At 38.4% G+C, this 21,525-nt stretch overlaps 1 protein-coding gene across 3 annotated transcripts in view; it reads left to right on the top strand.

Annotated features, from left to right (window-relative positions):
- The first annotated feature begins 1,012 nt into the window (after positions 1-1,012).
- Positions 1,013-21,525, top strand: part of PSME4 (proteasome activator subunit 4) — a 99,896-nt gene continuing 79,383 nt past the window's right edge. For 2 of the 3 annotated variants that reach the window (XM_047852457.1, XM_047852456.1), the window contains exons 1-3: positions 1,013-1,263; positions 20,619-20,759; positions 21,395-21,511. In XM_047852457.1, coding sequence (XP_047708413.1) covers positions 1,022-1,263; positions 20,619-20,759; positions 21,395-21,511 — 500 coding nt within the window. In that variant the 5' untranslated portion in view covers positions 1,013-1,021. Of the gene's footprint in view, positions 1,264-3,684; positions 3,820-20,618; positions 20,760-21,394; positions 21,512-21,525 lie in introns of those variants that run through there. The other variant, XM_047852458.1, reaches the window with a different exon arrangement.

Genomic DNA, 21,525 nt, shown 5'->3' with positions numbered 1-21,525 from the left:
TGCATGCTTGTGGCCTCTTAAGCTGTTGCTGTACCTTCTCCTCCTTTTCCTAACCAACTCTGCCCTCAACCCCCTTAAACCTCAACTTTATCACTTCTAGGAAACTACCTGACACCCCTACAGTTTGAAATTCTCTTTAGGTGTTCCCAAGGCATCCTGTACTTATCCAGTAATTAACACTATTGTCTTGTAATTGCTCGTTCCCTAGACTAAAGCTCAGGTAGATTGTAAAACCCTGGAGGGCAGAAATCACGTGCTCTTCCCATTTCAAGGGCCTAAAAGGAGCGGCTGACACACAAAATAGCAGTTCAATTAATATTTGTTGAATAACAATTCACCTTTTTGTAATGAGAGCGGCCAGAAAAAATACCCGAAAGAGGGGACTTAAAGGAGACAGAGTAAAAAAATCTATAATTAACAAGTGAGATGGATACAGAGTACCTAGGTTTTTCCACACACTCGGCGTGGGGGACTAGGCCCACCGCCTTGGCGGAGAGCACCGCGACTACGGGCTCCCGAGGACAGCCACAGGGACCGCGCAACCCCAGGCGAGGAAGGACAATAGCCTGGAATTCGGCTTCGTGTTTCCGGTGGGGCAGGCTCGCGCTCGGCCGGTGAGGCCCGGGGGTGGGGGCTCCGAGCCCGGCCCACGGCGAGAAAGGCGCGGCCCGCCCGGCTCCCGCAGCCGCCACCACCGCCGCCACCTCCTCCGACGCCGTCGCTCCGCCCCGCCCCGGAAGTGACTTGAGGCCCGTCCGGAACCTGCGGGCCCGGCTGCTGCAGCGTCACCAGCCGAGCCGGTGCGGGGCGGGCAGAGCGGCCGCTGCCGCCGCCAACGAACTGGGATCGCGCGGGGACCAGCAGCGCGCCGGCCAGCGCAGGGGGCCCAGCGGTCGGGCCGAGGGCTACGGGCTGCCGACGGCCGCGGGGCGACGACGACGCGGAGGAGGCGGAGCCCGGAGAGGGGTGGGGGCCGGGGAGGGTTAGGGTGGGAGGGGGTGGGGGGGGTGTCCCTAGGCTCATGGAGCCGGCCGAGCGGGCGGGCGGCGGGGATCCCCCGGAGCCCGGCGGGCGTCCCGGCCCGGACTCGCGGGGCTTCGTCCCGCAGAAGGAGATCGTCTACAACAAGCTGCTGCCCTATGCCGAGCGGCTGGACGCCGAGTCCGACTTGCAGCTGGCCCAGATCAAAAGCAACCTGGGCCGGGCCGTGCAGCTCCAAGAGCTGTGGCCCGGGGGCCTCTTCTGGACCAGGAAACTCTCCACGTAAGTGTGTTCGGGTCTGCAGGGTGGGTGCGTGGGCAAAGGGGGGCAAAGGCTCAGTGGGAAAGCGTCCGGGGCAAGGGCAGCGGCGGCTCTTTGTCCACACCGGACCGCTGGACACAGCTCTGCCCCGACTCGACCCTCCGGTGGTCTCCGAGCAGTAGTCGGAGAATCGCTACAGGAAGCCTGAGAAGCACTCAAGTCCGCTCCCTGCCACTTTTCAGCGGGACCTCCTCTGTCCTCACCAGCCTTGTACGTCCTCCCTAGCTGCTTCTCCCCAAGGGTTTAGGTTGTTGTCTTGCGACCTACGGCATCTTGGGGAGCCGGAGGGCACCAGGCCCTCAGGGAGAGATGAAGGGTCCCCCAAGGGTCCTGAACCTTTGCCCATAGGGGATATGGGAGGAGAGGATTCGTCTATGGGGGAGTAACTCGACTTTTCCTGGTGCTTCCTCCGGTTCTTCCTCTACGGTCTCCGCCTCTTTATAGCCCTCAATTCAGGTCTCGTAACTTTCTGAATGGGAAGGAGGCCGTAGGGAACTTGTAGGTTCTGCTTTTTTGGGCCTGCTCAGTCTTTGTGGGTTTGATTGAATAGATTGGTTCAAAATCAGCTCTTAGCGCTTTCTTGAGCTGTATACTAGACAGTTAATGTTGAGAATGTTGAGTCTTAGAACATCGGGAAAGTGTATGTTTCTCCAGTTGTGACATTTCCTTTGGAAATGTGCGACCCTAAGGAAAATAGAAGAGAGCTGTCATATTGTCCAGGGCGTTATTAGTACAGGGCTTGCGTTAATTTTTGAGTCGCTCAGATGAATATAGATGACCTAAAAATCAGTTTCAGGAGTTATGTTATTGTTTGATTACTGTTTCTTTTTTTTTTGCACAAACTCTCCTTAAGCTATAGTGCCACTGAAATTGAGGGGGGGGGGGGCAGCAAGTAAAAATACGGTCTGAGGGGGAAAGGTTAGGCACTTTATTTGCAAGATGGGTATCTTCGTTGTGAGAGAAGAATTTTTTAAGAAAGTTGTGCTGTATCTTGTTTGGTTAACTGTACACAAAATCTGGTAACATTGTATGTTCATGAATGTGGGTATGGATGGATAAACACACAAGACATAAGTCACTTATCCACTGTTTACCCAAATCTGCTGAGTGAACTGGGTGATGACTCAGGGTTTTGTAATGCAATAGTCTTGTCTACATTTCCTCACAGGATGATTCTTATCTGCCAATTATTAGGGAGCCTCTGACAAATTTCTCATCTCCACTTGGCGCAGTGGTGGTGGGAATAATTACCTTTTTAATTAAAAAGCAAAACTTAAACACTTAGTTTTTCCCTTTTCAAAGAGTGACCATAAAATGTCAAGGTTAACAGCTCTCCTCTTGAAGAGAGTGTAAAGAAGTTTGTGTATTTAGGATTCTTAGGAGACTCTGGGAAAAAAGAAATGCAACAGGGAAAAGAACCACTTTTAGTCAAAACAGCAATGTTCTATGTTTTATAACTGATTGAAATCAAATGATTTTTCATGTGAGCTTCTATGTGTTTGTCTTACTCAGACACAGTAAAAATACTTTGTCGGTTCCAGTAATTCCCCATTTTAATCATTCTTATTAGATTTGCCAGAGAATAACCATTTTGGGGGACACAGCTTCTTTTAGATGCACAATATATACCAATGTGTGAATGCTTACCTGGTTTGGATTTCTGAATCTAGAATCTTCACAGGCATAGTTAAGCATTGTTTTCTGACATACTTATTACTAAGCTTGGCAAATTAGCACCTAGAGTTTGATTATTTTTGGCTTATGATGTGTATGTAGCTTTTATCTGGAAATGGCTAAAAATACAGTGGAGACAGTCCTTGGTGTTGAGGGCAAGATTGCAGTTGATGAAGCTTACTAGCCTATGAAACTCAAACCATTTATGTCGAAGTAACTAGCAAGAAATGCTGTGAGGATTTTATTTTGGAACAAACTGATTCTAAGGATTGCAGTATGAGACATTCTGAACTTGGTGGGACATGTTGTGATCTTGGGTGTATTTTTTTCTCCTAAGTCATGTTAAGGTGACCTGTTTATAGTTGCACTTGTTGTTTTTTAATAAGCCTTGTGTTGCACAAGTTTACATCTAAATGATGCCAAAACATGTGATGATAGCTGGCAATTAGCTGAGCAGTGATCATATTTAGTACTTTGTAGAAGAATGGAAAGTAGTAATGAAAACAAAATCTAACTTCTACCAGTAGTAGCTCTGTGATGGTGGGAAAGTGACTTTAATTCATGTATATTAGCATTCTTGTGAAAAATGAAGGGGTTGGACTAAATAATTCCTGGGAGACAGCCCTGGTGTGGTATTTTATGATTTTATTTTTTATCCTGTAGAGCCTCAAATAAGCCAATGTGTATCTTTCTGCAAGGACTGTTTGAGCAGCTTGTAAAGCACTGGGAATAGTTGCATAGATCAAGCACATTCCTAAAGAAGACCAGAGTGTAAATGCTGTTCAGAGGCACTGGGACTGGATCCCGGACCAGAAGTATACACCCCTAATCAGGGCATCACAGGTCTGTGTGGGATAGAGTTCTGGTTTGGGGATATTCAGGCTCCCTTTTTTTTTTTTTTTTTTACTTTTTACCTCACCTTAGTACTTATTGTCATTCTGTTTCCATCCATTTCAAGACTTGTGGGTCTATGTAGTATCTCTGTGAGAAAGGTTATTTCTGTGTATTTTAAAAATTGGCCTGTGATAAAATACAAGCTCTCTTGCATGAACAAGTTAAAGTATTAGAACTGCCTGTTAAAGAGACATTGTGTGACATAATATCACAGGGACAGTTTTTAAGAAGCAAGGAAACAAATTGGAGAAGAGAGGCTCAAACCTAATAATGGTCACAGGAAAGACTGTTCCTGGACACTAAGTGAAAGGTATTGGTGGATAACTGGTATGGCCCATGACGGAGTTGAATAAAGGTAATCTTGAAACTTGCTTTTTCTTCCTTTGTCCTTTGGACCTTTCACGTGAGGCGGTGGAGGTCTAGTTTGAAGATGTCAGTTTCTCTTTACCTGGCCTTGCCATGAACATTATCATTTTGGTCTTTCTTAACCTCTCTGAAGCTTTAGAGTCCTCTTGGAAAGTGTGATAGACTCTTAGTGGTTTTTCAAACTTAAAACTTAGCCACGGACTGTTGTATAAAAGCAAAATCAGAAAAACAATGTTGGGGTCTTTGGGAAGAATGCAGTTGCAACGATTTTTTTTCGTTTTAACACTTCACTGACCATAGAAGCCCCTGAAGCCTGCTCAGGGATCCAAAAATCACTGAGTTAGTGCTAAAGGGCCTTTCTAGCTCTGTGTTCCTTTAAGTTGGTCTAGAGGAAGGAAAACAAGTGAATGGGCTATTATTTCCTATAAGTTTACCTGTAATTACATTATGGATATAATTCTTTAGTGTTTGCTTTTTTCAATCAGAATTTTGATTCTCGTGAAGGATGTGGGCTTACTGTATTATGAAGGACATTTAAATGTTTTTACGAAGATGTTTTATTTTTAATTTTTTTTTAACGATTATTTATTATTGAGAGAGAGAGACAGACACAGCATGAGCAGGGGATGGGCAGAGAGAGGATGAGATACAGAATCCAAAGCAGGCTCCAGGCTCTGAGCTGTCAGCACAGAGCCCGACGTGGGGCTCGAATTCACGAACCCTGAGATCACGACCTGAGCCAAAGTCAGATGCTTAATCAACTGAGCCACCCAGGTGCCCCCCCCACCACATTTAAATGTGGGTTTTTTTGTTGTTAGAGTGAAATGTTAACTTCTGTGCTGTTTTATTATTATGATATGACTATTATATTGATAAATCATTTCATTTGCTAATTAAACTGTAACTTCCTTGTTTAATTATGTAGGCTTCTAAAATAGGAATTGGATTATCCCAGTTGAAACCACATAATGTATTTAATTAGATTATATAACCACCGGAAACCTAAGTTTAGTCAAGATAAGAATTATCAAATACACTGAACTCCTTTTATGGAAAGTAATAATCTGACCACAAGAGCACCCAAATTTGTATCATCTCTTTGTTAAGGGAGAAAGTGGAAAATGCTAACTGCTGAATCTCAGTTATCTATTAACACAATGAACTTATTTAGGATATCTAATGTTTGTGTGTTGAAATTGTAAAGTACACAATAAATAGAAGTGCCTGTTTTTAGTAAAAATCTTAAAGTCTTGACACATTACCACATTCATCAGTGAAAACCAGTTGGGAAAGTAGTAGAAAAGGTTTGCCATTGTTACTATGTGACAACACTCCGAACAAGAACCAAAGTTTCTTTGTAAAGTTGATTTAAAAGTTGATTTTCCATAGAAAGACAAAGTAAATGAATTAAATGATTTTGGGAATATGAATTTTTCTGACAAAGTTGTGTAACAGTGCAATAAACTATCCTTTTTTTTTTAATGAACAAACTTTTTTAGAGCAGTTTTAGGTTCAAAGCAAAATTGAGCACAAAGTTCATATATATATGAAGCCCTTCCCATTTTTCAAATACCTCTTTAGTTGCTTTCTTTCTTTCTCTCTTTCTTTCTTTCTTTCTTTCTTTCTTTCTTTCTTTCTTTCTTTCTTTCTAAGTAGGCTCCATGCCCAATGTTGGGCCTGAGCTCATGACCCTGAGATTAAGAGACACATCCTCTACTGACTGAGCCAATCAGGTGCCCCTCAAGGACCTCTCTTACTCATTCTTTTAAAACACTTCGTCAGTTTTTTCTCCTCTAGTTAACAGGATGTTATTGCCAGAATCTCATTTGTCAATAAATGTGATTTGAATAGTTCTCTAACCCATCTTCCAGTTATCAACTCATGGCCAATCATGTTCCTTCCATGCCCACTCACCCCCATTATTTTTGAACATATTACTTCATTCATAAGTGCTTCCAGGATGTATCTCTAAGGGAAAAGGGGTTAAACCAAAAAAGTCAATACCGATGCCATTATCTAAGCTAAAAACATGAATGATGATCCATTATCACTTTGGTCAACCTCATGAAGTTCTACTTTGCAAAATTTGTGATTTTACTTGTGAGTTTCCATTTGGATTGTTTTGTCTAAGGCTTATTGCAAATAGACCCCATGGACAGAAATTTAAAATACAGCTTATTAATGAACATTTGTGTATTATGACATCTTAACTTCTAAGGCATAGAATCAACCCTGGAGCAACAAGGACTCCCTTGAATTATCTCCCTTTTAAAAACAAAGACACTGAGGTTCTTATTAGCTAATACATAGTTTGATGTAAAGTAGTAGAAGCAGGAATCTTTGAACAAGTTATTTTCCTGAGTGCTCTTTGTGGGCCAGGCACTGTTTTTGGCACTTGGGATATGTTAGTGAGTGAAAGATTTCTGCCCTCTTGGGAAGTTCCAGTGTGCTCTTTTTCTTAGCACACATTTTTGTTCGTTAAGGACAGCCTAGGCAAGGTGTAGCTCCGTCAACAAATTTGGGGGAAGAAAATATGAATTCTAAGTGCATTACTTAAAAAAAAATCTTATGTTTTAATGCCCTAAATGGAGGCACTGAGAAGCGCAGTTAGAAAAAAAAAAAAAAAATCTAGTAAAACAGAACCATTCATTGTTCTTCAGAAATCTGAATGTATCATTTAAAAATAATTTTCCCAGGGCCCCCTTGGTGGCTCAATCGGTTGAGCAGCTGACTTTGGCTCAGGTTGTGAACTCAGGTTTCGGGAGTTCCAGCCCCACGTCAGGCTCCTCAGAGCCTGGAGCCTGCTTCGAATTCTTTGTCTCCCTCTCCTTCTCCCTCTGCCCCTCCCCTGCTCACACTCTGTCTCTGTCTCTGTCTCTCTCTCAAAAATAAATGAAGATTAAAAAAAATTTTTTTTAAACAATTTTCCTAAGTCGTCTTGCTGCAGTGTTATAAAATTGTCTTAGAAAGACATGTTCTTAAGTGAAATGGAGGCGACTTGTTTGTTTTTAAGGGGTGCTTATTTATTTAGTGGTAAATAAGGGCACAACCTCCAAACCAGTTTTCTCATTGTGGAACCTGGGAGTTAATTTTTCTGTTAAATGAGGCTCATTTGTAGTGAATCTTCCTCTCACTGTACATCTTTTTTGTACAAAATCCAAATCTGTGTTTCTCTCTAACCTTTGTAGAAAATTAGATCAAAATCTCATACAGTATGAATGGCAAGCTGAGAACATGGTAATAAAAGCAACAGCAAGCAAACAACAACAAAACCTTTATATTCATTGACACAGCCAGTGGAATGTTAAAAGCACATACTATAAATATTCATTCCCATTTGGAATCTTGAGGTTGGCTACTTCCATATTCGGCCTACACTCAGCATTTCTTCCCTTTTAGCACACTCCCTCTTGATCCCTTGTTCATGCTTTTGTAGTCTGTGTGCATATTTTCCCTCTACTGTGAGCTTTCTGGAGGTCAATGTCCTCCATGCTTAACACCTTTCCTCCACTCCCAGCATTTAGTACTGCAGTGTATACATTCATAGGTACTCAATAATATTATAATTTACTTTTTTATTCTTTGTAAACTAAAGCATTATGAAATTCTACGAAACTTTTACAGTCAAATGGAGAAAACAAACCTGGGATGAGGTCTATTTTAATACTCTATTCAAAAGAAAGTAGTATATATTTAATAAAAGAAGTGGAGGAAAGGAGCATTTTGGTTAAATAAAAGAATGGTGTGTTTCATAATCCAAAGTGGGGGTCGGGGAGAATAGGTTTCATCGGTGAGTTTGAGACTTTCATTTAAAAATAAATCTAGGGGCGCCTGGGTGGCTCAGTCAGTTGAGTGTCCAACTTCGGCTCAGGTCATGATCTAATGGTTTGTGGGTTTGAGCCCCATGTTAGGCTCTGCACTGACAGCTCAGAGCCTGGAGCCTGCTCTGGATTCTGTGTCTCCCTCTCTTTTTCTGTCCCATCCTCTGCTTGTGCATACTCTTTCTCTCAAAAGTAAACATTAGGAAAAATAATAATAAAAATAAAAATAAATCTATAATAATTTTTATGCCTGAATATTTAGTATTAAGGGGCACCTGGCTGGCTCAGCCAGTAAAGCATGAGACTCTTGAGCTTGGGATTGTGAGTTTGAACCCTGCGTTGGGTGTGGAGATTACTTAAAAAAATAAAATATTGGGGTACCTGGGTGGCTCAGTTGGTTAAGCACCCAATTTCAGCTCAGGCCATGTTCTCATGGTTCGCAGGTTTGAGCCCCACCTCAGGCTCTCTGCTGTCAGCACAGAGCCAGCTTTGGATCCTCTGTCTCCCCTCTCTCTCTGCCCCTCTCCGCTCATGCACACATGCGTGCATTTTCTCAAAAATTACATTAAAAAATAGAATCTTAAAAAATATAGGGGCGCCTGGGTGGCGCAGTCGGTTAAGCGTCCGACTTCAGCCAGGTCACGATCTCGCCGTCCGTGAGTTCGAGCCCCGCGTCGGGCTCTGGGCTGATGGCTCAGAGCCTGGAGCCTGTTTCCGATTCTGTGTCTCCCTCTCTCTCTGCCCCTCCCCTGTTCATGCTCTGTCTCTCTCTGTCCCAAAAATAAATAAACGTTGAAAAAAAAATTAAAAAAAAATACATTTAGTATAAAATAATTTAGGGTACAGTAATGCAGTTTTTTGATAGGTGAACCATAGTTTTGGGTAATGGTAATCACCTTTTAGGGTGGTGTGACTTTTTTTCAGAATACATAGACCCTAACTGGGTACCTGGGTGGCTCAGTTGGTTAAGTTTCCAACTCTTGGTTTTAGCTGAGGTCATGATCTCACAGTTTGTGAAATTGAGTCTCATGTCAGACTTTGCACTGACAGTGTGGAGCCTGCCTGGGATTCATTCTCTCTCTCTCTCTCTCTCTCTCTCTCTCTCTCTCTCTCGCTCTCTCTCTCTCTCTCTCTCCCTCCTCTGCTCATGCTCGCCCTCTCTCTTTCAAAATAAATAAATACACATTTAAAAAAATATATAGAACCTAAACTTTAGAGTTTAAAAATATAGTGAAGGGGCCCCTGGCTGCCTCAGTTGGAAGAGCATGCTACTCCTGATCTCAGGGTTGTAAGTTCAAGCCCTACATTAGGGGTAGAGATTACTAAAAATAAATAAATAAAAACTTAAAAAAAAAATTGAAATATACTAAAGACCTTTTCCCTTACCAAGAAAAAACTAACACCATTGCAGCTATGAAATGGGTTTGAGAATAGTATTGTAGTTCAAATAAGGCAGAAATTACTTAAGAATTATTAAAAAATGGTTTAGGGGCACCTGGGTGGCTCAGTCGGTTACATGTCCGACTTTGGCTCAGGTCATGATCTCACAGTCCGTGAGTTTGAGCCCCATGTTGGGCTCTGTGCTGACAGCTCAGAGCCTGGAGCCTGCTTTGAATTCTGTGTCTCCCTGTCTCTCTGCCCCTCCTCCGCTCATGTGCACACACGCGCCCTCTCTCTCTCTCAGAAAAAAAAAATAAACATTAAAAAAAATTTATTAAAAAATGGTTTATAATCTCCTAATGGTAGACACTCTAAATGGAATGTTTACTAAAACATTTTGGGGCTTTTCAGCATAGATATTTCATCTCGTTTTCTGACAAATTTCTTTAAAAAAATTTTTTTTTAATTTGTTTTTTTTAACGTTTATTTATTTTTGAGACAGAGAGAGATAGAGCATGAATGGAGGAGGGTCAGAGAGAGAAGGAGACACAGAATCTGAAACAGGCTCCAGGCTCTGAGCTGTCAGCACAGAGCCCGACGCAGGGCTCAAACCCACGAACTGCGAGATCATGAGCTGAGCTGAAGTCGGACGCTTAGCCGACTGAGCCACCCAGGTGCCCCTAAAAAATTTTTTTTTAATGTTTATTGATTTCTGAGAGGGAGACAGAGCACGAACATGGTATGGGGCAGAGAGAGAGAGAGAGAGTGTCACAGAATCTGAAGCAGGCTCCAGGTTCTGAGCTGTCAGCATAGAGCTCCATGTGGGGCTTGAACCCACAAAGCGTGAGATAATGACCTGAGCTGAAGTCAGCCACCCAGTTGACTGAGCCACCCAGATGCCCCTGACAAATTTTTTTTTAAGCCAAGGATAGAGTAGAAGTTTTTAGAGTAAGAAATTTTATGAACGCAAGCTTTTGCAGTTGAGTGTTTATATTTTAGGCTGATTCCTAAAGAGTGTTTTTTATGTTTTTAATTTTTTTAGAGAGAGAGCGTGCACAAGTGGGGGAGAGGGTCTGAGGGGGGGAGAGAGAATCTTAGTTTCACGCTCAGCTTGAAGCCCGATGTGGGGTGTGATCCCACGACCCTGGGATCTTGACCTGAGCTGAAATCAGGAGTCGGTTGCTCAGTTAACTCAGCCACCCAGGCACCCCAGATTCCTGAAGAGTTTAGTCAGAAAGTTTCTCTTTTGAGGGAAAATGGGTTACTTCCAGAGATACCAATAAGTAAGATGTTGTCAAATTTCTGTCAACATGTGTCAAGCAGAGGTCCCTATTTTGTGTATGGCAGGAAAAAAGTTATTTAACAAATTCAGGAATGATTTAAAATGTGATAGTTCTTTTTAAATTATAATTACATAAACAAATATCTTAAAAGGTTTTCACTTTGTGGACTTTTTTTTAGTTTGTATGGTATCACAATTTTTTAAATCTACATTTTGATTTATTAATGCTTATAGAGAATTTTTCACTTGTGGGTTATAACCATAGAGTTGTGAAATCAATTTAGGTCTTACCAGTTTTTTGTTTTTTTGTTGTTGTTTTGGGCCGTTTTGTTTCTTTTCTAGTGAACTGCTTTAGAATTATTAGTGTAAATTTAGAGGAATAAAGATGAATGTTCATGACCTTAATTTGTTATATATATGTTTACGTGTATATCATGGATTATAGGTGATGGCAGGTTGTGGCCCCCAAAATATGAAAGCTATTAATTTTACAGGTTTCTTTCTGTGATTCAGGTCGTATCATCAACAACTACGCCTTGAGCTATAAAGGTATAAGGGAAGAAATGGAAAGTTACAACAGTTCAAAAATTAAACTGAGGGATCTTACAAGAGAGCATTAATTAATAGATTGTTGAATGAGAGGTACAGATACTACCTATCATATATTGAGGCCTCAGAACGTGCCAGCACTATGCTAATAACTTTACATTCATTTTTTCATTTAATTTTCACAAACAACCCTATGAATTGTAGGTATGTTTGTTACCCCAGTTTTACCTTTGAAGAAATGAGGCTTAGTGAGGTAATATATTGGCTGGTTTGCCTGAAGACCACAGGGCTCTTGCTCTTAACCCTGTGTTCTAGAGGAAAGAAACCCCCAGGCTGTATACCTGGGAAAGGGGAAGTGCACCTGAACATTGAGGTGGGATTTGGTTAGATAAGGAGGAATTTTGAAAAAGCTTTTTAATGTGGGGGAACAGAGATATGAGCAAATTAACCATATGACTGGTAAAGTCTATATTCAGAGCATCATATTGAAATAATCAGTTATCTGTCTCCTTCTAGGCTGTATGCTCCAAGACCATTTGTTACTTTAACGTTTCCATTCCCTGTTGCCATGTCTGGCTCTTAAATGTTCAATAAAGTCTTTCAACATATGAATGCTCCTTATCCATGCCTCCAGAGAGAAGCAACTGGGAAAAGAATAGAGGCATCATTATTAGGTATTAATAGTGGATGACTATATTATTCCAGAAGTTGTCAATTTTAATATATCATAAAGAATATAACTGCCAAATACAATCTGCTGAAACTTCAGTGACTATTGTTTAGCCTGGCGTATAGATGGGGATAAAGAGAAGTGTATACTTCAGCTTTTCTTGTCCATTTAAAACCTTCCATCCATCAGAAGTACTATACTTGGTAAAGATAATGGGCCTGTTTTTTAGTGTGTTTTGGAAACCTACTCAGTGTTTCAAAGTCATTTTGCTTAATTAGGTAAAATATTTATTGTTTGAAGTGTATTTTTTCTTTTCAAAAATAGATTAGCTCTAGTGAGCTGTTTTAGTTACATAAGCCAGTATATTTCTCAAGATATATTCATATCTTGAGTCAAAGAAATGTTTTTCAGAATGTCTGTCTTGTTTCATTCTTTGGTTCGAGTTGAAGGTTATATATGATATATGTATAGGAGCCAGAAATACAATAATGAATAAAGAAACATATGTAACTACTCTAAGAAGTAAAATGTGGAAAATAGGTTTGGTACAAGCTATTAAGGGACAGAGAACAGAGAGCACTTTGGGAATGAAGGAGCACTTCATGAAAAGAAGTCTTAAAGGATAGACAGGCTATCCTTTGAATATGAACAAATAATTATGTAGTAAACAAATATCCTAAGATGTATGTAGCCTCGTTAATTGAAACAGATTATATTAGTATTATGTTTTTAATGATTTAAATATATTTTAAGCCATACATTGTGCTCCAGTCAGTCTGCTAAGGTGCAGTGAGTGGTTCTCAAATGTAGAACAACTGGTACCTGGGTCCCCATTGTAGTTCAGTTAAGTCAGAATGACTTCCTTGTACATTAATCAATTACCTATCACCATAGCCTTGTGAGGAAATCCAGGTTTTACTAATACAGGAATTAAATGACTTGCCCTAGGGACAGACCTGGAGCAGTTTGAATTCTCTGCAAACTTGTAAAATCATGCTGCGCCTGCTGGCTTGGCTACTGTGTTGAAATCAGTAACTATTCTGTCTATTCAGAGTAGATAATAATGTTGGGAGTTGCAAAGCAATCTAGAGCATGGAAATGTAAGGTATTCTCTACTTTAGATAATACCTAATTTGCTTTTCTTCCTTATCAGCAGACACTTGGAATTGATATCCTTTATTGTTGTTTGTTTCTGATAGTGTATCCCTTTTCTTGATCCTCAGCTTGACCTCTCTGGAAGTGAAATGGGAGAATAAGGAACATTTCTCTTGGTTGTGTCTTTTTGCCACAGTATGCTGTTCTTGGCTCTGTTCCTCTCCCTAGAGCCATCTCCTGTGCCTCTTCCTGCCTCTTTCCCCAAATGCTCAGATTTTCTTGACCTTGGGTTGCTTATTTACAGTGATGACAGCTTTCTAATCTTTGAAGATTCACATCCGTGGTCATTTACATGTGATGAAACATTAGCTTAAAAAAAAAAAATCACAAAACTCTAATACTACTTCATTTATCCCCCCCTTCTGTATAGTTTTCCAGTATGTGTTTCCTCACATCTGATTGTGAGTTCATAGTGTAAAGGAACAAAGTATATGAATCATATTCTTGTCCTGTGTATGTCTTTTGCTCTAGAAATGCTTTTTGAATACATGGGTAGTTGAGTGAAAAGAGAAGGAGAGGTGGATTTCTGAGAAAACTCCTTATTTTTTCTGTTCACTCACTGTTCCTACCAATGAGAAGCTATATCTGCATTTTTAATATTATACGTAATGATGACAGACTTAGTCCTGGAATAAAGTCAGAGTAATAAATTCCTGATCCTCTAGTGTTCTCTGCAAATTTTGCCTTTTTTATTTTTTATTTTTTCAATTTGATGCTGTCTTAGGAACAGAAGATAGTAAAGTGGGGAGGGAGGTTGGTTTTTTTTGTATTATTTTGTTTTCTGGTTAGAGGGAAGAATGTTTCAGGTATTTCATTGGTCCTGGTTATTTTATTTGCTTTAAAATACTTGTCAGTTAGTCCTAGCTGTCGAGTATTAAGACATAGTTTAGAAAATTCTTATGTGTCACCATTTATTCAGATATTTTGCATTTTAGTACAGTTTTATAGTTTTAGAATGTACTTCTTGCACATTTCTTTTATAGAAATTTCTAATGAATCTTTTTGTTGATATTATGAGAATGGAACAGTTTTCCTTCATTCATCATTATTTTTAATCTGGGTGCCATACAGGAAGGCTACTGATTTCAAAAGACATATTCTGTGGATTTTCTTATGTAGTGTAAAAGTAGTTTTTTGTTGCTAGTTTTGGATGTCTTGGGGAAAATCCTAGTATTGACAATATCCTCTTCTACTGTTCCTGAAACAATTGCCCCTATTTGTGTTTCCTAGGTTACTTTTTTAATCTCTACATTCAGAATAATGCTAAATAATAATAGTAAGAATAGTGATTATTGCCCTGAATCTGTCTGGTTTTAAATGTTTTAGACTTTTAAAGGTGGTTTTTTGCAAAAAGAAAAAAAAAAGGTTTTTGCTTTTAAAGGAAGCGCCTCTTAGAGGGGGCAGCATGCCTCAAGTCTGATATTAACCTTTAAGACTGCGTGTTTTTAAGTAATTTGGTTTCAAACACTTTGCTAGTATTTTCTAATTTATATTTTATTATAATCAGACTATTTGGCCAGAATAATGTCCATATTAGAATTAAGTGAGTTTTTCTTTGTGGCCTAGTTTATGACCAGTTCTATAAGTGTTCCACAGAGAGGGAAAAGAGGGCACAGTTTCTGTAATCTCACAATTTTTATTTGTCTTTAAAAGTCAGCTTTATTAATTACATGATTTTAATTACATTCAAAGTCTGATTGAAATGTTAAAGACATCCAGTCATTGATTTTGTTGCTGCTCTTCAGCACTTAAAGTTTTATTTTCCTCTTCAAGACTAGGTAGTAGGTGTATTGTATACTTTTTTCAGGAGATGCATAATCCCTGGTTTTCTTTTTGTGATGTTAGTAACCATCCTACATTCTTTAAAGAATGCAAAATGCTTATTAGCTGAATTTCTCAAAAGAACTTTTCCCCCTGAACTATTGTTTACCCTGCGGTGCAATTCCTATAGGAACCAGGATAAATGTGACATTGGTTCTCTTCATTTACCAGCTTTTAAGATAATGATTTTGTTCCCTAGCATTCTTCAAATGCTCTGAGTTTTCTTTTGTTTGTATTTATATTTTTAGTATCATTATATTTAAACATTCATGGTAGTTAATTATCCTGATTCATGCTCTCTGGTGTCATTTTTTGGCTATTGAGAACTGTACAATTTGACTTCTGTTCTCTTTTAGATAAGGCTTTAAGGGGCACCTGGGTTAGGCATCCGACTTCGCCTCAGGTCATGATTGCACCATTTGAGTTCCTGTCCCGCATCTATGCTAACAGCTCAGAGCCTGGAGCCTGCTTCTGATTCTTTGTCTCCCTCTCTCTCTGCCCCTCCCCAGCTCATACTTTGTCTCTCTCAAAAATAAACAAACATTAAAAAAAATTTTCAGTAGGACTTTAATATTAAGTCTTTGATAAGAGGGCTGTTTTTATTAAGAGAAATGTAGAAATGCAGAAATATTGATTGCCTGATTTTAAACATTGTATTTTATAACAGGAATTTGATATGAAATGTTTTGACATGTTAATTATAAAAATAATGCCTTTTTATTTTATAAAGTTTGAATAAACAAAGGTATATAGAAGAACATGAAAACCACTCAGTTGTACCACTCAGAGGTAACATGTTATAGTGTTTATCTTTTCATCTTAACGTATGATTATATGTTTTTATTTAGTTGTATTCATATGTATTTTGTATCCTGCTTTTTTTATATGACATTTCATTTCACATCCACTAAATTTAACAAACTGTTCTCTTATGTTGGATTTCCAGTTTTGGGGTTTTTTTTCCAGGAAGATTATTGCAGGTGTACATAGAAAAACTTTGGTATTTTGACTGTGATATTCTGGATTTTTACTTAGGATATATTGCTAGGATATATTGCTTAGGATAGATGTAGGATTTTTAAAAAGTCATCCATAAATACTTTTAAGTGTTCTAAATGAACATAGTTAAACTCTGGCCTTTAAATTTTAAAGTTAAAATTCCATTTTTTGCCTTTTGAGGAGGACTTCCTGAAATAAAGCATTTATTTAAGGTTAAATGTTATTGCTGAATGTCTCACGTGTTTTATAATTACAAATAGTCTTTTTTAAAAAAATTTTTTTAATGTTTATTTATTTTTGAGAGAGAGAGAAACAGAGCACAAGTGGGGGAGGGACAGAGAGAGAGGGAGACACAGAATCCAATGCAGGCTCCAGGCTCTGAGCTGTCAGCACAGAGCCTGATGCAGGGCTCAAACTCATGAGCTGTGAGATCATGACCTGAGCTGACGTCGACCGCTTAACCAACTGAGCCACCCAGATGTGTCTATAATTACAAATAGTCTTAATGTTGCTCTGAAATGATGTTAATTTCACTTGATAGGTAGATGTAGTTAGAACATTAGAAACCCAGTGATTGCCTTGAAGAAAAATAACTAGTGAATGACAAAACTTGTATTGAAAATGAGTATTTTTAGCTTCTAGCAACCTTTGAATCTTAGTTCAATAATGTATAATTTTATATTTATACTATCTTCAGGATGTATAGTAGAAAAAAACTTTGATAGTATTGAACATCTTATTAATTACTCTTCCTGGTATGCTGCTGTCTTTCTTTACTCAAGATTAAAAATTAAAGCATTTGATTAATACACTATAAGATTGTGAGGAGGAAGCAGTTAAAAAATGTGTTTGTGGGGTACCTCAGTAGCTTAGTCTGTTGAGCAGCTGACTCTTGATTTTGGCTTAGGTCACAATCCCAGGGTCCTGGGATTGAGCCCTGTGTCAGGCTCTGCGCTGAGCATGGAGCCTGCTTAAGATTCTTTCTCTCCCCCACCCCTCTCCCCTGCTTACACATTCTCTCTAAAAAAAAAAAAAGAAAAAATTTGAAGTACTTTTGTATTATCTTTAACTGTCCCCCGCCCCGCCCCCCCCCCCCCACTGTGAGAGGGTAGAACATAATGACTTGTCATCTGTATATTCTGGATAGTTTAAAAAATATTCTGTTCAAAAGATCAATCTTGACTGTTACCAAGGTTTTCAACTATTTTGAGACATCTAATAGTAATTTTTAGTTCTAAAATTTAATGTGAAAATTAATTGGAAAAAGAATAGACCATCTCTTAATATGGTCTAAAGTAGGATTTTTGAACATAAATACACAGAAAAACCAACTAAATTTCCTTTCCTTTTTTTTTCTTTTTTTCTTACAGTTTTATTGCATTTCACACTCCTGTATATTTAATGGACTAGATTTAAGATGGAAGTCAGGAGTATGTATTTTAAACAATCTAATGTGTAAGAAAACTAAGTAATGTCAGACAATTTTTTGGCGGTGGCTGTACCATTTTATACACCCACCAGTAACATATGAAAGGTCCGGTTGTTCCACATTCTCACCCAAACCAGATATTATTAGGCTTTTTAATTTTAGCCAGTCTGGTGGGTGTAGTGGTACCTTACTGTGGTTTTAATTTGCTTTTACTGAGGAGTAAGGGTGTTGAGTACCTTTACATTTGCTTATTAGTCGTCTGGATGTTGTCTTCTGAGAAGCGCCTACCCGAGTCTTCTGCCTTTTTTATTGGGTTGTGTCTTTTTCTTTCTGATTTGAAGGAGTTCTTATGTAATTTGGATATGAATACTTTGTCAGATGTATGTATTCCAAATATTTCATTGGGCTTTTCACTTTTAGTAGTGTTTTATTGTGAATAGAATTTCTCAATTTTAATGAATGCCAGTTATTAATTTTCATGTAGTACTTCTTGTGTTCTTCAGAAGAAATTTTCTTGGACTGCATTTTGAAAAATGCTGAGACAAGAACCATTTTCTGGCTGACAAGAACTATTTCCTGGTTGACAGGGAAAATAAAAGGTTTCTTTCTGAGTAATCCCCCTAACATCTCTCGTTTTGTCAGCAGTTCTACCTCCTCTAGGAATCCCCCTGTTTGTCTCTTTTCAGCATATTGAATTTGGGGCTCTGAATTTTACGTTCCTAATGTTAATAAGCACATAGTTGTCTTTCTACTGCGGTAAATGCAGTGGGCTGTAGCTAACTTCTTTCAGTGACTTAGGGCAGTATTTCCCAATTTTTCCACAGAAGTATCCTAGCCTCAGAGGTGAGTGAATGCAGGACCTCAGGGGTATCTAGCGTTCTGGCCAGACCTGAAGTAGCCACTGAAAGCAAGGGACGTCTTTGAACTCTTCTGTGTGTGCTGCTTTAGGAATATATTTAGGAATATAGCTTTCATTTGAAAGTAGCATTTAATTGATTCTACCTTTCACTCCAAAATTTAAAGTGACATTGAGGGAGGCTGCAGGAGGTTATACCATGTTTATTCAGCTTTGAAGTATCTCAGGTAGCCCCAGGCTTAGGGTTTTTAGATATTGCCTTTACTAATCTGTTTACCAGTCCAGTGTGGTTAAGAAACTTGCACAGTAATTACTGGTAGAGGCAAAACAGTATCTCAGGTCTCATTGCTCTGCGTCCCATACTATCTGATCAACAGAGTACTAAGGTGAAATCACGGGATTATACCTTGAAACAACAGAAAAGAGCTGAATGAATAAATAAATACACAATAGTCTGAGAAAATGAAAAAGTGTGTTTTTAGTGGACCAAGAATTTTGAGGAATTTCTGGGAGAGAAAAGCAGTTAGATATTTTACTTTATTTTATTTTATTTTATTTTATATATTAAATTATATTTAAATCCAAGTTAGTTGACATAAAGCATAATAATGATTTCAGGAATAAAATTTAGTGATTCATCACTTACATATAACACTCAGTGCTCATCCCAACAAGTTCCCTCCTTAGTACCTATCATCCATTTAGGCCATCAACCCACTCCCCTTCCCTCCAGCAACCCTAGTTTTCTGTATTTAAGAGTCTATTATGGTTTTCCTCCCTGTTTTTATCTTATTTTTCCTTCCCTAGATAGCCTAATTTTAGAAGTTAAGTGTAAGTTCAATTTGATCTTAGCTATCAGAGAAGTGCTAGAGATAATATAAGGAGTATTAATGTCATGTTTTCTGTTCATTTATATATTTGTCTGTCAAGTGGTCTTCCTCAAAGGATTTTATGATTTTTAAGTGTCCAGTCATTTGTTCTAAGTAAGTTTTTGATTACTTAAGTTTTTGTTACTTAGGCATCCCTAAAATATTCTGTAGTCATCCTTCCTTTTGGGGATGCTTTTTCCTTAAATTTGCTTGTAGTTGATGCTTTTGATGGCCTTGGTTCCCTAAAGTTAAAAGTACTGAAAATGTGTAACTTTGAGGTAAAATACTGTATTATTTTGGGTAGTAACTTAATTTTATTATAATTATGAGTTAACTCAGGAACACATAGTGTAAGTTATGTAACTTGCTGTATTGTTACAGGATTCTAAGCAAACTATTATGTATTCTTCAAAGATTCTGTGGTTAAACAGTAAACTTCTATTATCTGTACTCTCTTGTTCTATTTTTTATATTGTGATATGCTGCTTTTAAATACTTTTAGGAGTTATAAACTGATGATTCTCTTGAATGTGCCCTTGCTTAATAAAGGGAAGGGGACAGAGAAGCTCCTTTCAAGGTTACTTATGATCACAGGCCAGTTAAGAACAAACAACAATAAGACAGCAGTGTTTTTAATTGGTCATTGAATGTTGATGAGAACTCAGTTATCATTATAAGCCTTTTGTTAATTATTATTGGGTAGTCTCTTAATTAAATACAGAATAATTCTTCCTACATAGCAGTAAGTATAAAATGCTTAACATCAAGGACATTTGAAATTAAGGTATCACTATATATATATATATATATATATATTTTTTTTTTTTTTTTTTTTTTTTAAGTTTATTTTGAGAGCGAAAGTCTGAGTCTAGGAGGGGCATAGAGAGGGAAAGAGAGAATCTCAAACAGGTCTGCACTGTCAGCACAGAGCCCAACACAGGGCTTGAACCCACAAACTATGAGATCATGAACTGAGCCAAAGTCGAACGTTTAACTGGCTGAGCCACCCAGGCGCCCCACATATTTTCTTTATTGTGGCAAAAAGAGATAATTTTATCCTCTTAACAGTTTTTAAGTATATAGTACAGTATCATTAACTATATGTACGTTGTTGTACAACGGATCTCCAGAACTTTTTCATCATGTCTCCTGTACCCACTGAATAACTCCATTTCCCTGTGTGCCCCACCTCCACTTGTTCCTGGCAACTACCATTCTGTTTGTTTCAGTGAGTTTCATTGTTTTAGATACTGCATATATGTGGAATCATGCAGTGTTTGTCTTTTATGATTGGCTAATTTTACTTAGCATAATGTCCTCAAGGTTCCTCCATGTTGTAGCATATGACAGAAATCTCTATTTAAAAGGCTTTATAATCCATTGTGTGTGTACGCGTGTGTATTCCACATTATCCTTATTTATTCATCCATCAGTGGACATTTACATTGTTTCTACACTTTGACTATTATGAAAAATGCTACTGTGAATATGGATGTGTCACCATACTTCTTTTTGAAGGCTGTATTGATTTTTTTTTTTTTTTTTTTACAGATATATTCGACTTTATGGGAGAAAATTTAGCAAAGAAGATCATGTTCTTTTTATCAAGTTATTGTATGAGCTGGTATCAATTCCAAAACTGGAAATCAGCATGATGCAGGGATTTGCCCGTCTCTTGATCAACTTGTTAAAGTAAGTAAATTTCCTATGGTTTCTGCTAACATTTTTTGGTTTGTTTCTTCAAGGTTTTAGGGAATGAGAGCTAAGTGTTCTTTGGTAAGAAGACCCAAGTCCCAAATTTCCAGTTAACAAAAAGATTGCAGAAAACTCTATCATAAGTTTAAGCTATATGTGTTAATTAATTAAAATTCCATCTCCTCGATAAAGCCTTCTGTTTTGTAGCAGACACTGAACTATGTTACCTAATGTTTGTTTAAACTAGTTCTCTTATATATGTTGTAAGATCCTTGAGAAGACATGGATCATTTATTCTTTTCTTATTCCTGGAAATCCAGAACAATGCTGGAAACATTAAGTACTCCATCAATGACATGGAAAAATAAGAAATTCATTGGCAATAATGGTGGCACAAATGTAAATGCCCCTTTTTACCTGGTGCTCTTTGAGATGTGAGCAGCAATAAGAATCTGGTGCATTGTTCTTCCTACTGCTGCGTTCTACCAATGAGTTGCCATGGATGGGGAAAAGCAAGGCCCACCAGGATGACAGCAACATTTAACAACTGTCGTCCTTGTGTGGTAGCGGTAATATACAAACAACTGCACGTGAATATATGCATATATGTTTACTTTTTTTTTTTTAATTAGGAAAAAGGAACTTCTTTCAAGAGATGATTTGGAGTTACCTTGGAGACCACTTTATGACATGGTGGAAAGAATATTATATTCCAAGACAGAGCACCTGGGATTAAATTGGTTTCCTAAGTAAGTATTTCCTT

This window comes from Prionailurus viverrinus, chromosome A3, assembly GCF_022837055.1.
Source record: "Prionailurus viverrinus isolate Anna chromosome A3, UM_Priviv_1.0, whole genome shotgun sequence".
Classification (NCBI taxonomy): Eukaryota; Metazoa; Chordata; class Mammalia; order Carnivora; family Felidae; genus Prionailurus; species Prionailurus viverrinus.
This window is presented reverse-complemented; position numbering and strand designations above follow the sequence as displayed.